This window comes from Lottia gigantea (genome assembly GCF_000327385.1).
Source record: "Lottia gigantea unplaced genomic scaffold LOTGIsca_114, whole genome shotgun sequence".
Taxonomy (NCBI): Eukaryota; Metazoa; Mollusca; class Gastropoda; family Lottiidae; genus Lottia; species Lottia gigantea.
The window spans coordinates 223,786-240,392 of record NW_008707106.1 but is presented as its reverse complement, the minus strand read 5'-3'; the positions used below and the strand labels follow the sequence as shown (position 1 = coordinate 240,392).

The following is a 16,607-nucleotide window of genomic DNA, read 5'->3' as shown; positions in this document are numbered from 1 at the left end:
TGAAATGGGTATACATGTGAAGAGGATCTTGGAGTTTGGGAAGGTTTTGTTGGCTGTGGCGATTAATTTCTGGGCTTGGTTAAAGGAGGTCTTTGGTTTCTGATCACGGGTGTTGAGGCCTACATGGAGAATAATGGTAGTAGGTTTGGGATCATGGTCGTATGATTCCAGGATTGACTGTATGTGATGGATTTGGGCACCGGGGTAAGAATGTATTTCGGTGTCTGAACTGGTTTTGGTAATTCGATTCAGGTTAGATGATCCAATTATTAAGGTAGATTTCTTTAGAGCAGGTAGTTTCCATAATGATTTGTCCTTGGTTTGGTGATAATACGGTTTGGTAGCGGATATAATGGTCGTCGACGGTGTGATTGGTACTGGTTTGGTAGTTGTTAGAATTGTAGCATTGGGAACGGACTGGGATCTGGTTCGAGGAGGGGAAGGTCTGGATACACTTCTCGACTTGGATGGAGACTGAGGGGTGGTTTGCTGGTCCGAAAATGCACAGAAGGAAGAAAGGTTGGCGGATCCTGGATCACGTGGTGAAGATTCAGATGGTGTGGAAGGGGAAGGCGAGTCTGAAAGTGAAAAGAGAAGGGGTGTGCCCTCTCTACGAGAGCGTTTACCTATGTCTGCTAGACTAGGAGTAGGTGAACTTCGGGCTCGTTTAGGGGTTTGGTTCGGCAGCTTGGTGGCTCTAGATGGTGCAGGTGTAGTGTCCATTTCAGTTGGTAGAGATATGGTTACTCTGGTTTTTGTTTCGTTGATTGTTTGGTAGAATTTGGAGATTACAGCTTGAGTGAGACGTTTCCCATAGGAGCGACGGGCCCAGGACAGGGCATGAGAAACGATGCGGTCAACGGCAGGTGATGATAAAAACTTGGTACGAATGGTGGTCAGCTTCTCTTGAAGTGTGGTTTGGTAATGGTCGATCAGGACCTGCGTAACCTTACAGAGCCATGTCCGATTGAGGGATCTAATATTCGCGTCGACAGCTGATGTTTTCATTGCTGGACGGATAAAACTATCCAACTCAGAGACTTTGCGTTTGAAGGTAAACGCTGGTTGGCCTTGCTGTTGAAGGGTAAGGATTGCCAAATGATGGAGGCACTGCAAAACTTGGAAGAACACCTTCACAAAGGGTTCTTCCTCCTTATGAGTGGGGACTGGTTGGCGTCGGTGGGCTGGTAGTCGTTTCTGTTGTTGGTCAGGTCGATGGTTACCTCTTGATTGCTAGGCTGTGTTGTAGGTAGGTCGGCGATGGGGTGGGATATAGCTGGATGGGTTGGTTGGTGGTCGGCGATTGGTAGGTGGTAGAGGTCGATGGAAGACAGGGCCGTTGTAGGGTACGTGATATTGGTTTGGTTGACGATTAGTGTTTCTATTTCTGGCTTCTTGCCAGTGGTTGTTGTAGTTGGGGAGCATAATGAAAATAACTTGGGGTTAGAAAGGAATGTACAGGAGGAATCTGTATATGCTAGCGTGAAAATGTTGGGATCAAATTATGCAAATAAGTCAAACTGGGTTTGGGGATATATAAAGCAAGATGAAAATTGCAAAAAAATATATATTTAGGTGATAAATAACGCTAACAATGATGTGAAAAATTATAACAAGTAAAACAAAAACTTACGCAATTGACACGAACCGGTTTTCGAAATATTATCCTTTTTCAAGTGTCGAGGAATGGTTATGAAATGAGATTGAATTTGCGATTTATATAGTAGTCAGTTAATACAGGTTTTTGATTTTCTAAAAATTATTGAGTGAATCATGTCATATCTTTGATCAGTTGAGGATCATGCCCACTATAAGAGCCTTCAAGAGAAATTCCCCCATGTCTATAAGCAGAAAATGATAGTTGCATATTCAAAAAATAAGAACTTAAATGATAATATTGTTCATAGTAAACTAAAAACAATCAGTACATAACAGATACTATACTTGTAGTAATTTAAATGGATGGATTATCTCGGAGTATAATTTACACGAAAGAAAAACATAAATAATGGCAATTAAATTTACTTGGTTAGATTAAAAGATTAATGCAAATTGTGTTGAAGAAAGTTTGTTATATGCACGAGAAACAAATGTCAAAATCCTAACATATACAATATATACAAAAAAAATAAAATATATATAAGATGAAATAAAATATACCAATGTCAAAATAAATTGTCTGATCTGGCCTGGCACGGACAGTATTAGATTTCGGAGAAGGGAGGGTTTGATTCTCCCAAATGTACAGGCCTAGGGTGGAGCAGACACTTTATTTAGAAATTAGGATTAAGGGTCTTGATTTTGGGTTTTCTTCTGTTGAGGACTAGTAACATTTTATAATCAAAAGATAATTTACACTGAATTATTTAGGGTTTGGATGAGGGCTAGTAACATTTTATAATCAAAAGATACTATACACTGAATTATTTAGGGTTAGGTTGAGGGCTAGTAACATTTTATAATCAAAAGATATTTTGCACTGAATTATTTAGGGTTAGGATGAGGGCTGGTAACATTTTATAATCAAAAGATAATTTACACTGAATTTTTAGGGTTAGGTTGAGGGCTAGTAATATTTTATAATCAACAGATACTATACACTGAATTATTTAGGGTTAAGTTGAGGGCTAGGAACATTTTATAATCAAAAGATGTTAGGTTGAGGACTAGTAACATTTTATAATCAAAATATACTTTACACTGAATTATTTATGGTTAGGCTGAGGGCTAGGAACATTTTATAATCAAAAGATACTTTACACTGAAATATTTATATTATTAGGTTGAGAACTAGTAACATTTTATGATCAAAAGATACTTTACACTGAATTATTTAGGGTTAGGTTGAGGGCTAGGAACATTTTATAATCAAAAGATACTTTAAACTGAATTATTTGGGGTTAGGTTGAGGGCTGGTAACATTTTATAATCAAAAGATAATATACACTGAATTATTTAGGATTAGGTTGAGGGCTAGGAACATTTTATAATCAAAAGATACTTTACACTGAATTATTTAGGGTTAGGTTGAGGGCTAGTAACATTTTATAATCAAAAGATAATTTACACTGAACTATTTAGGGTTATGTTGAGGACTAGGAACATTTTATAATCAAAAGATACTTTACACTGAATTATTTAGGGTCAGGTTGAGGGCTAGGCACATTTTATAATTAAAAGATTATTTAAACTGAATTATTTAGGGTTAGGTTTAGGGCTAGGAACATTTTATAATCAAAAGATAATTTACACTGAATTATTTAGGTTTAGGTCGCATGGGAATTCCCCATTCCATTTCATTTCATGGGGAAAATGCAACCAATATATAAGCTCCCAAAAAAGACCTAAACTGCGTATATTTCATAAATTCTTACAGCAAAAGACCTAAACATCCTCATTTCATAAATTCTTACACTAAAAAACACCCCACATTTCATAAATTCTTACACTAAAAAACATCCTACATATCATAAATTCTTACACTAAAAAAAGACCTAAACTCCCTATAAATTATTACACCAAAAACACCTTCAATCATTTTCCTACATTTCATCAAAAAAAAGAATATTAAAAATATCCTAATATAAAAATAACATAACATTTTTAATAGCCTCGTTTTAAGTAATGTTATTTTTAGTCTAGAAACTTCTAGAAAAAAGGGAGATTACTCTTTTTTGGAAACACAATTTCTTCGTTAAATTAACTGATTTAAAAATAGGATGAGTTTAATTCTAAAACACAAACAACACAGATTCGAAGATTATTCGGGCGACGGTATCTTTTCTTCATTATTCTCTCTAGGTGAAACAATAATTCCAAAAGTAGCTAGCTTTGTTTCAAAAAACAAATCACACATTTCATCCGGAGCGAAAGCCGTCGGCTCAATCGCGGAAGTGGGAAAGAGTATAAGCGACGCAGTGAAACAATCTGACGAATTGAAAGAATTACAACTAATAAGAGAACTTCGAAACAGGAGATTAGAAGAAAGGAAAGGAAAAGGTTTTAAAGTTATAGGATAAAAATGATAGTCGCTCACGCTCCAAAAACTTATTTCGGTTCAGGAGATATACAAAAATCATTGGGTTCTCTTTCTGGATTTCCATGGGCGAAATATCCCGGAGAAAAACATCTTCCCGGTCATAATTACACTGGTCCAGGTACTAGGTTTGATCTGCGATTAGACGAAAACGATAAACCCAAATCAGGGGAAGAACCAGTCAATAGAGTTGACGCCGCTGCGCTTAAACACGACATACTATACAGAAATAAAGACATAAACTTCAGACACGAAGCAGACAGACAAATGATAATCGAACTTGAAAATATTCCAAATCCAACTTTCAAAGAGAGAATGCAAGGGGCTCTGATCATAAAACTGTTAAAAGCAAAGATGAAATTAGGCGTGGGATTAGCAGATGAAATTCATAAAAAATTTAGAAAAACTAAAAACTTTTTAAAAGTCAAAGTGTTTGAAAAAGATGAAATATGGTCAGCCGATTTAATTCATATGCCAGTCGAAAGAGGATTTAAATATTACTTAACAGTTATAGATTTGTATACGAGATATGTATGGGTTATTCCTTTGAAAAACAAAATAGGATTATCAGTCAAACACACATTTGAAACGATTATGAAACAATCTTACCGACATCCAGAAAAACTGTGGGTAGATAAAGGAAGTGAATTTTATAACAAAAATATGAAATCTCTGGGATTTGAAATTTACAGCACGCATAACGAAGGTAAAGCTGTAGTTATTGAGAGATATAATAGAACTCTAAAAAATAAATTATTCAAAAAGTTCATGGAATTGAAATTGAAAAAAAAAATGGCTTAAAATATTACCAGAGGTTGTAGATGAATACAATTACAAAATTCATTCATCTAGAGGTGTCACACCAACACAAGCCTCGAGTAATCCAAATATTATAAAGTCAATGAACGCGCAACATAACTACGAAAATGAAATAAAGAATTTAAATATCAAACCCAAATTTAAAGTCGGAGATCGAGTTCGTATTTCCAAATATAAAAGCAAATTCGAAAAAGGTTATGTTGGATACTGGACAAACGAAATATTCATCGTTGATAAAGTAAACACCACATCACCTCCAACATATGAATTAATCGATCAAGACAAAGAACAAATCATAGGAAGGTTTTATCAAAATGAACTTAAAAAAAAAAACTTTTAAAAATGAATATCTTTCTCGATAAATATGGAAACGATACAACCACAAACTTTCAACTTATGAGATGGGTGAATGAGTTAAATATATCACCGTTTTATTATTGTATGAGGGATGAAATAAATGATTTGAAATATAAGAAAGGTAAATTTTACTCGATAACAAATATACATACTTCCGATCAAAAAGGAGTTCATCATTCTGCTTTGTACAAAGACTCTTCAAATGACTTACATTTCTTTGATTCTTATGGATTAGAACCCACTGAAGAGATAGTGCAATTGACTAATCAACCAATCAAATGTTCAACATTTCAAATTCAATTACCGGGACAAAAGTTTTGTGGACAGCTTTCACTTTGGGTTTTATATCAGTTGAGTTTAGGAAAACAATTCGAAGAAATTGTAATAAATTTAACTCAATAAAAATGGCGAACAAGTTTGGATTAGGTTCTTTATCTTTAGAAACTAAAAAACCTAACACTACAGCGTGGATAAATAAAGCGAAACCTTACTTTGTGGATCAAATCGGAGACACTCTTCAAGGTGATTTAGATATGAACAATTTCAAAGTAACTAATTTTAAGTCTCCGGAAAACGATAATGACGCTGTTCACAAGAAATATTTACGGGAACAAATAAATTCAATTGAAGTAAATAAAAACCATTTAGAAGATAAAATAAGTAATGTGAAAAGATTCTTCAAACGTCAACTAAATAATAAAAATTTTGTTAATGATACTAAACTACAACAAGAGGTAAAAGGTTTAATAAGTTTTATTCAAAAAGAATTGGTCAACGTTGCGAACAAAACTGAGTTACAAAATTTAATTTCATTAATATCTAAATTAGAGGATAAGATTGCAAAACAAAAATTAGACATTCAACAACTAATAGCAAACTAATAACATTCCAGATGAAAATGAAGATACGTTTCAACAGGAATTAAATGCTCTGGAAACTAAACTTAACAGTGAATTACAAAAAGAACTATGAAATATTAAACAACAGATAGAAAACATAGATGATAGCGAAATCAAAACCTATATTCAACAACAAATACAAAACATAGATGATAGCGAAATCAAAACCTATATTCAACAACAAATACAAAAATTGATGATCGTGTTATTCAACAACAGATAACCACTATTAATAACCTAGTTTTAAAACAGGCAAAAAATATAGTCTCATTAGAAAAAAAGTATCTCAAGGAAGAATCATATTATTTCAATCTTCCATTTAGAAATTTGAGTTATGAAGATCTTTCTAATATTAAAAAAAATGCTTCTATTACTGATAATATTGATAGATCAAGAGAGAATGAATATAAAAAATATGGATTTACAGCAAATATTAGAGTATATAAATCTTCTAATAGTGATTTTCCCCATGATATGTTTGATGGTAAACTTCCAACATATTTTGTTTTCAATGGAAAACTTCAAATTGAAATTAATTTTCCCATCCAGGTAAAAGTTGATTCAATATTCTTCAAACAAATCTCATTTTCTTCTAAACAATTTAACGCTCGTAAAGTTCTTCAGTTTATCAATGGTAGAGACAATGTAGAAATTAAAGAATATGAAAGTAACAACGAAAACAACAAGGTTAATCACTTATATGAAATTAAAACAAGTGGAAAATATATAGATAGGTTTAGAATGTTAATCATACCAGATAATGAAGATCAACTTGGATTGAGAGATTTTGATATGATATTGGAAACGGAAAGTCCACCATCAGTAAGTATTATTAGAAATCCAGAAACAAAAAAAGTAGAAGGAAGGCCAATAAGTTATCAGTTTTTACGAGCAACAGACTTTGAATACGTAAAACTATATTTTGCTAATAATAGTTTTATACATCGAGACGGAATTATCTCTACAGCTAATTTTTTTACCTCAATCGATATTCATAAAAGTCAAGAAGCTGAAAATTTTATCATATTTTCATCAATAATTGAACGTAATGATGGAATAGAAGTTAGATTTACGATAAGAATCTATAACGAAAACCAAAATTTTCAGTTCATCTAAATAAGATTAATGATTCGAAAGAACAAATATCCTTAGTAACTGTACAAGTTTATATTATTAAACCTGAAATAATTATAACAGATAATGAAAAAAAAAGAATGCACAACTTATTCGGAAACCTATCGTAGATCTTAAACACTTTCCATCTTTTGGTTTATCAGAAATTCATTTAATTTTATTACCTAAAAAATGGAACTCGAAAGTAGACAACAATATATGATAGACAAACAAAACGAACTAAAAGAAAAACTAAAACAATTCAACAAATGCAGAAAAACATGGAGTAGAATCGATTCTGTTTTCAAAACATTAAGTACAGTTCTAACAGTAGGGATAATGGTGGCAACAACCGTAACCGGTGAATTAATGCTTCCAATAATTGTCCCACCTGTATTAGCTGCATTCACTGCCGTTCAGACGTCATCTTGTGGATTTATTACTTTAGGTTTTACATCAAAAAAGAAAGCTTATCATAAAAAGAAAACAGAAATTTTAAATACATATCTCAATAAATTATTCATTTTTTTCAAAAGATCGAGAGAAGATAAGAACATAACCATTGAAGAATTAGAAGAATTTAATGAAATTTTAGATAAATTTGATGTAGAAATATCATCAATAAAAGTTAAAAATTCCTAGTTAAAAATAGTAGCTTAAGAAATATGAATAAAATTGAAATTTTAGACGATGAAAAATTCATATCAAATGAACTTTTTTCCAATGTTATTAAGCTTATCACTGATGAATTTTTAACATTTAAAGGGCAAATTGAATTAGATAGAGAGATAATTCAAGATGGAAGACACAAACAATACATGCAATTTGTAGGTTTTAATGCCAAAACTTTTCACAATTTCTTCGCAACAGTGGATAATAAATCGGATGCTTCTGATTGGTATTTCACAGGAAAAATGATTTTACGTAACAACAATTTCAAAGAAATAAAAAGATCAATAAATGGTAGTGGTGTTACCCTACTCAAAAAGATAAATTAATAAAGTAGCGGTATAAATTGTTATATACCAAGCGATGGATACTGCTTTGTAAAGTGCGTTAATCATATTTTAAACGAAGACTACACGAGATAATTTCAAGATTTCATCAACAGTTTTTCAAAATCAAACAGAAAAGGAGTGATGACAACTGCTAGAATCTGTGAATTCAATAAGAAATTTAAAATTAATTTTCAAATTTATAAGCCCAAACATAGACATTTTTAACCAAAGAAAGTATCCGAGGAATTAGATTGGGTATTTTACTTACATAAATCACATTTCTGTCTCATTAGAAGAAATAACAAAACCTTGGGCATTACAGAAATAGAAGATAATTACTATGAAAACGTATGGAGAACGTTAATGATAATGCAATAACGCACGTTAATTAATTTAGAAAAACTAAGAAAAATGTTAGACAGAATAAATAATCTCTTTCCAGATTTAAAGGCGACAGATCCCATTCCAGAAGAATTTTATAATAAATTAATGAATATAGTAGAAATATTTGTAGGTACAGATTGTATCGATCAAATGTTACAATGTTTAGGAAAAATAGATAAAAAAAGAATAACATTAATTGCTGATTACGGTAGCGGTTTTGATAACTGGATCATGATCAAAAACGTAAATAAACTAACACAATGAGGAATTCTGTCTCTACCTTTAACTAATTCATTCACCGATGAAGATTTACAGAAAAAATGGAAAAAAGACAGAAAGAAATAAAGGGTAACTCTAATTATTTGCAAAATATTAATTTCATATGTTCCTATCAACATGAATCATCTAGTTTACTAGAAACGAATAAAATGGATGAAATTTGTAATATATTAAAGGAATACACAGAAACACCAAGTGATAATATAATTGATTTATTTAAAGAATATAGTGCTAACCCAAAAGATAAAACGGAAGTTCACGCTAAACTCAAAGAGCTGAACTATTCTAACCTAATGGCCTTTGATGCTAACGGTTTGTACGCTTCCGCCATGTTGTATTTAGACAGCGAATATACGAGAGCGGAAAGTGGTAGACCATTTCGACAAGAAGAAAATAAAGAATTTGTTAAGCTCTTTAATGAGCAGAAATTCAGACCTAGAACTGCTATTTCAAAAGTCTGGTTTGAATATCCTATTAACATGTTCTTCCAACCCATACCTGCTAAAGATAAAATCACTTTCACGAATAGAATAGGTAAAAAGGAAACTGGCACTAAAATCAGGTTCAGAGATGGTTTCTGTCACGACGTTTTAACATCGGTCGATATTCAAGAAATAGTGAAAGCCGGTGGACGAATTATTAAAATATTAGATGGTATAGTTTACGAAGAAAATTTTAAAACTCCACCCTATAGAGATTATATTTTAATTTTGAGAGATCTAAGAAATAAATATAAACGAGAAGGTAATATCATAGGTAGTAATTGCATGAAATTATTAGGCAATTCATTGTATGGTAAATCTATTCAGAAGGATATAACTACATCGAGACATCTATGGAGTGAAGTGACTTTAAAAGGCAACTTCAATTCACACGTTATAAACTATGAAAAAGTAAATGATAGTCAATATAAAGTTGAAATTAATGACGAAGAAAAAGAATTTGACTGTACACCTCCAAAATCTACACGGCTAACACCTAGTCATTTGGGATCATTCGTTTTATCTCACAGTAAAAAAGTAATGAATAATTTTATTCGCGTGATAGATGGATTTTATAAGCCTGAAATATACTATACGGATACCGATAGTTTATACATTTCGTCTAGCAATTAGGATAAATTAAATGAAGCTGGGTTGGTGTTCGAAAATGATTATTGTAAAGGAAAGAATGATTATGGTGATGGTGGAATTATATTTGGTTTATATTTAGCGCCAAAAATTAAATACAATATCATTCTAACTTCCGATGGTGTTCTAAAAGAAATAAAAACGTTTAAGGGTTACTCTAAAGATAAGATAACTGTAGACGATTATATTCGATTAGCTAATGGTCACGATGTAACGAATGAATTTAAGAAACCATGGGTAAAAAGTTTCACCAATGGAGTAGTTATTCCAAAGGATGATGATAAACAAAAGAAAGTTTTTAGAAGTTATCTAAATCTCGTTAAGAGAAAAGCACCAAACAGTGAAGGATCAAGTATCCTTACAACGACGGAAAAGAATTGAACATGGATGAAAACTACGAATTTGATGATTACGATTATCTTACTATTCAAGAAGAGAATGAAGAGTGTTAATTTTTTTGTTTTAAATGAGGTTGAATAACAATCTCTGATTTCCAGATTTATATCTTTACTCATAAAGGAATTAAGTGGTAAATACGTCGTTTGAAATGGTTTATCTATAATTCTATATCCTATCGGTACAGTGAATGTTGGAAGACTGTAAATAATCTGACGTTTGTATTTATTGAAAAATCCACCGTTTATCAAATTGCAATGTATATTTATCACATCGATATCGATATTAGCTTTGTGTGGTGCTAAAGTGGATTGGGTGTATACTCATTTATCATATCCTAGTAACGTATTCAATGAATTTTCTACATTGAAATCAACTTGACTATTATTTCTTAATATCAATTTTATTTTGTTCAGATTCAGATTACCTTCGAATTCAATATTGTTTTTACCATTGACACTTCCTCCATATTCAGATAGATATTCGTTAATGGCTATGTATTCGTAGTTTCCTGGTAGTAAACGTATGGTTTTGAATGTTATTTTTTTCGTTGATATTTTTATTTGATTATTTTTTTCGTTGATATTTTTATTTGATTATTTTTTTCGTTGATATTTTGAATGGAATTGTAAATAGAGAAATACTTAAATCCCAATTCATATTCTTGATTGCGATCGAGTTCGTACTCATAATCTAGAGACAATTTAATGTCTGATTTATTTGAGGTGATGACGAATAGTTGTTCTTTATTTGACATTTTTAATCATGCTTTTATAATCATTTTTATCTATGATACCTTTTTCTAGGAGTCTTTTTAATATACAATTTACTTCATTATATTTTCTGTGTGATCGATGTCCTTCCTTCATTGCCGCTAATATTACTCGTAATCTATTAAGCAATTCTTCGTTGTTATCGGATAAAAACGTCATACCTTGTCCAGATGACACAATATAATCGAATTCGTCTATTTCTTGTATGATTGGATAATCTTCTGCATAATCATCTACATCCTCTTCCTCAATAACTTTTGTTATATATAAATCAACTTCTTTCAATCTTCTTGTTTCGGGTCCTGACTTTCTGATCGCATGTAGAAATTTTGAGTATGATACTAAATCTTTGTAATCGGCAATTTCAACATCCCCGCCATTCATTAAATCTATTAACCCTTTTGTTAATGTAAATATAAAGTCTTTTGTGTCGATTTTGAATTGTGGTGAATTTCCACTAAATCTTATTCTAAAACCATTAAACAATAACCCCACTTCATCAATGATTGGTGAAATGCTCTTTGGTAAATCTGGGTTAGGGTTTGAAAAAAGACGTTATATATCATCTAATGTCTTAATACCACCATATTCAATCGGTTTGGGGTGATGAGGTGTGGGTTTCCAAATTCCTTTTAATATCCTTTTGAGATTTTAATATGGGTTGAAATAGAGTTTGTAGATTTTCCGTTAATCCGAGTTGTTGTAATCTGTTATTTTCAACTTGGGTCTTTATTTTATTCTTAGCTTTGATATATTCTTTATTTCTTTTTAAAATATTATTCCAATTATCCATTTTTAAAAAATAAAATTTAACAAATGTCTGTCATAACTCTTTCACCTGCAGGTTTTCTAGTATTAACGAATATATATCCATGTTCATCTGGGTTTTTCCATTGAGCTTTACAAACCTTTTTAAATGCATCTGTCCATTCTTTGATTTATCGACTGAATGATTTGAGATAAATCTTTATCGTTTAATTCAAATAATAAAAAACAATTTGCATTTTTTCTAATAAACATAGAATCCATCCCGTAAAAAGATTAGGATTGGTTGTGATGTCTTTCCTTCGTGAAGAATTCTTGTTGAACAGCTTGATTTCTTTGCGCTACACAATCGTCAAACAACATTATATTATATCCGTTGGTTTCTTTCCTTCGATGTAGTTATCTATGATATCTTTTATTTCCATTTCTTCTTCGTTTTCTTCGTAATATTGAAATAGGTCTTGAACATCTTTCTTTGGTAAATATTCTAAAGCTTTGAGAAATTGATAATACGATTGCTCTGGTGTTGTTGTGTAGATATACAAAGAGTCGAAATCTAAAAGGTTTGGTGTTGTCAACATGTTAAAAGTGAGATGAGTTTTCCCAGAACCGGAACTACCGCATATACACATGAGCATTGGGTTATTAGGAAATATTTATGAATGATTAAATTTTTTGCCCATTTTTTATTATTTTAATTTGTTCCAAAAATCACTCCAGATATATTCCTTCTCCAGTGTGTATATTTTTTAAAAATATTCCATTACCCTTATGTTTGACTTTGATTTCTCCTGTGTCAATACTATCTACTAATCCTTGTTTAACATTTTTCTTGGTTTCATATCTCCCACTCCTGAACCTTTCTTTTCCGTTTTAGGTTTTTTACCCTCTGCCAACTTTTCCAATGCTAAATTGTGTGTATGTTTTTCGGCTGCTGTTACTGCAGCTGCTTTCTTATCGTTGGCAACGCTTACTTCACCAGCTGTAGCACCAGCCACTGTAGCCACTGCGGTAATACCAGCAAATATTAAAGGTAGGGATAATATAAATCCACCTTTTTTTACATTTGTATCAATTCTTTCTAAGTCTATATCGTCTCCTACTATACAATATTTGTATTTATCAATAAGATTTTTAGTTATACTGATTTTTTTACTGTTGAAAGTTATTGCAGTTGGGGAATCTGTTTTAACAGCATCTATTATTTTCATAACTAAAGTTTCTGGTTTCATTTTAAGGGTGTTTTTTTAATTAAATGTTTTGCTTCTTCGAGTAGTAAACAATAACAGGTTACATTTCCTTGTGTTTTTTCAATATGAATATTTATGTTGACTCCTGTTTTGAAAAGATCTTCTTGATGAGCTGATAGATCAAAACAGAAGATTGGATGATTAAGTGCAAAATTTACATATTCAAACTGAGGTGGATTTCCAAATAATTCATACGTTTTTATAGTTTCTATACAATTCATTATAATCCTTTGTGGTTGGGTTAATTGTTAAAGGTTGGTTAGGATAATTATCGTTGTTTAATCTTACTTGAACTTTATGGATTAAAGGATCTTGAGTTTGGTTCATTGCCAGTCTGAAGACATTATTGTTATTCGTTTGAGAATCTAAGTTCTTGAAACCAACCATTAAATATCTTGCTGGTTTAATAGTGTTAGTGATTGGCCAGGTGGTGGATTCTTCAGGTAAAGTCATGCTACCTACCGTATTACGATGAAGAAAAGCTATTTCAATATCTTTAGTTAAAGAGTTGAATATTCTCGTTTCTACTTCAATTGATGGTGTTATTACGGGTATGAAAAGTTGGAGATTTGTTATTTCTAATTTTGCATCTGAAGCATTCTCTCCAAAGAATATCTTATCATCGTTGATTTCTCTTTGTAGATGAATTTTATATGGTAACCCTATGGAAACTTTTCTATGTTCCAACAGACCGAATAAAGGACATAATTTTCAATTTACGTAATTACCCCACCTATTATTCTCAACAACATTTTGTACTGAAATACTCGTTTCTCGAATCTATGATTAGCTGCTCGTGCTACTCTTTCTATCGTGTTTCGAGCAACAACTCTCACTCTAGCTAAATCAGCATCATTTGCAAGATTTCTAACCGGTTCTTTTAAAACACTTCCATCGCCAACATAGGGTATCCAACCTGAGACTGAATTGAAATCTGTAGGATATAAAACTGTTTTCAACATTGTGTCGAATTCCCCAGGGTGTTTAATTGTTTCTATTGGATTTGAACCAGCTTCCAAAACCATCTCGCTAAATAAAGATGAAAAGAAATTGTTTTTCTAATGTTGTATTAGTTTGTGGTACTTGATTCTGAGTTCCATCTTTAATTTTGAAATCACATCTGAAATAAGCATCGGAAAGAAGCAACCAATTCGATAACGAATTTATTTCGAAAGTAATTCTACCACCATCATGCAATTGGGATTTCGAACAAACAGTCGGTGAGATGATAATTTAATCCTCTTTTTTCTTGTTAAACGAATAACGAATCGGATCGTAATATGTTTTTTTTGATGAAATGTAGGAAATTGATTGAAGGTGTTTTTTTGGTGTATGAAATGTAAGGGAGTTTAGGGTGTAATAATTTATAGGGAGTTTAGGTCTTTTTTTTAGTGTAAGAATTTATGAAATGTAGGATGTTTTTTAGTGTAAGAATTTATGAAATGTAGGATGTTTATGTCTTTTGCTGTAAGAATTTATGAAATGTAGGGAGTTTAGGTCTTTTTTGGGAGCTTATATATTGGTCGCATTTTCCCCATGAAATGAAATGGAATGGGGAATTCCCGTGCGACCAATATATAAGCTCATACACTACTTTAGGATGAGGGCTGGTAACATTTTATAATCAAAAGATAATATACACTGAATTATTTAGGGTTAGGTTGAGGGCTAGGAACATTTTATAATCAAAAGATACTTTACACTGGATTTTTTAGGGTTAGGTTGAGGTCTAGTAACATTTTATAATCAAAAGAAAATTTACACTGAATTATTTAGGGTTAGGTTGAGGGCTAGTAACATTTTATAATCAAAAGATACTTTACAGTGAATTATTTAGGGTTAGGTTGAGGGCTAGTAACATTTTATAATCAAAAGATAATATACTCTGAATTATTTAGGGTTAGGTTGAGGACTAGTAACAATTTATAATCAAAAGATAATTTACACTTAATTATTTAGGGTTAGGTTGAGGGCTAGGAAGATTTTATAATCAAAAGATATTTTACACTGAATTATTTAGGGTTAAGTTGAGGGCTAGGAACATTTTATAATCAAAAGATAATTTACACTGAATTATTTAGTGCTAGGAACATTTTATAATCAGAAGATGATTTCAATTGAATTATTTAGGGTTAGGTTGAGGGCTAGTAACATTTTATAATAAAAAGATAATTTACACTGAACTATTTATGGTTAGGTTGAGGGCTAAGAAGATTTTATTATCAAAATATACTTTACACTGAATTATTAAGGGTTAGGTTGAGGCTAGGAAGATTTTATAATCAAAAGATATTTTACACTGAATTATTTAGGGTTAGGTTGAGGGCTAGGAAGATTTTATAATCAAAAGATACTTTACACTGAATTATTTAGGGTTAGGTTGAGGGCTAGGAACATTTTATAACAAAAAGATAATTTACACTGAATTATTTAGGGTTAGATTGAGGGCTATGAAGATTTTGTAATCAAAAGATGTTTTACACTGAATTATTTAGGGTTAGGTTGATGGCTAGTAACATTTTATAATCAAAAAATAATTTACACTGAATTATTTAGGGTTAGGTTGAGGGATAGGAAGATTTTATAATCAAAAGATATTTTACACTGAATTATTTAGGGTTAGGTTGAGGGCTAGGAACATTTTATAACAAAAAGATAATTTACACTGAATTATTCAGGGTTAGATTGAGGGATAAGCAATGTTACGAAAGCACAGGCACAGGCGGCTAGGTTGAGGGCTAGGAAGATTTTATAATCAAAAGATATTTTACACTGAATTATTTAGGGTTAGGTTGAGGGCTAGGAACATTTTATAACAAAAAGATAATTTACACTGAATTATGTAGGGTTTGGTTGAGGGCTATGAAGATTTTATAATCAAAAGATAATTTACACTGAATCATTTAGGGTTAGGTTGAGGGCTATGAAGATTTTATAATCAAAAGATAATTTACACTGAATTATTTAGGGTTAGGTTGAAGGCTAAGCAATGTTACGAAAGCACAGGCACAGGCGGTTAGGTTGAGGGCTAGGAAGATTTTATAATCAAAAGATATTTTACACTGAATTATTTAGGTTTCGGGGAAGGGAGGGTTGATTCTCCCAAATGTACAGGCCTAGGGTGGAGCAGACACTTTATTTAGAAATTAGGATTAAGGGTCTTGATATTGGGTTTTCTTCTGTTCTTATTCTGATCTGAAATTAGAAAAAATAACTCGCCCGATGGGCGAGAAGTATAGTATCTGTTATGTACTGATTGTTTTTAGTTTACTATGAACAATATTATCATTTAAGTTCTTATTTTTTTAATATGCAACTATCATTTTCTGCTTATAGACATGGGGAAATTTCTCTTGAAGGCTCTTATAGTGGACATGAACTATCTTGCTTGCTCGATTGCTGGTTGTA

The 16,607-nt window shown here is 31.6% G+C and overlaps 4 protein-coding genes across 4 annotated transcripts; 2 read left to right on the top strand and 2 right to left on the bottom strand.

Moving 5' to 3' along the window:
* Positions 1-5,616: 5,616 nt before the first annotated feature.
* LOTGIDRAFT_171390 (hypothetical protein) lies at positions 5,617-7,227 on the top strand (the record flags this gene model as incomplete). The annotated part of the gene is made up of 2 exons (XM_009047583.1): positions 5,617-5,946; positions 6,331-7,227. The coding sequence occupies 2 exons, from the start codon at positions 5,617-5,619 to the stop codon at positions 7,225-7,227; spliced, it is 1,227 nt and encodes a 408-aa protein (XP_009045831.1).
* A 1,699-nt stretch (positions 7,228-8,926) lies between these two features.
* On the top strand, positions 8,927-10,000 carry LOTGIDRAFT_171389 (hypothetical protein; the record flags this gene model as incomplete). The annotated part of the gene is made up of 1 exon (XM_009047582.1): positions 8,927-10,000. The coding sequence occupies one exon, from the start codon at positions 8,927-8,929 to the stop codon at positions 9,998-10,000; it is 1,074 nt and encodes a 357-aa protein (XP_009045830.1).
* Positions 10,001-12,758: 2,758 nt separating this feature from the next.
* On the bottom strand, positions 12,759-13,181 carry LOTGIDRAFT_171388 (hypothetical protein; the record flags this gene model as incomplete). Its single annotated transcript, XM_009047581.1, has 1 exon — positions 12,759-13,181. One exon carries the CDS (start codon positions 13,179-13,181, stop codon positions 12,759-12,761), a length of 423 nt encoding a protein of 140 aa, XP_009045829.1.
* A 734-nt stretch (positions 13,182-13,915) lies between these two features.
* On the bottom strand, positions 13,916-14,224 carry LOTGIDRAFT_171387 (hypothetical protein; the record flags this gene model as incomplete). Its single annotated transcript, XM_009047580.1, has 1 exon — positions 13,916-14,224. One exon carries the CDS (start codon positions 14,222-14,224, stop codon positions 13,916-13,918), a length of 309 nt encoding a protein of 102 aa, XP_009045828.1.
* Between the last annotated feature and the right edge of the window lie 2,383 nt (positions 14,225-16,607).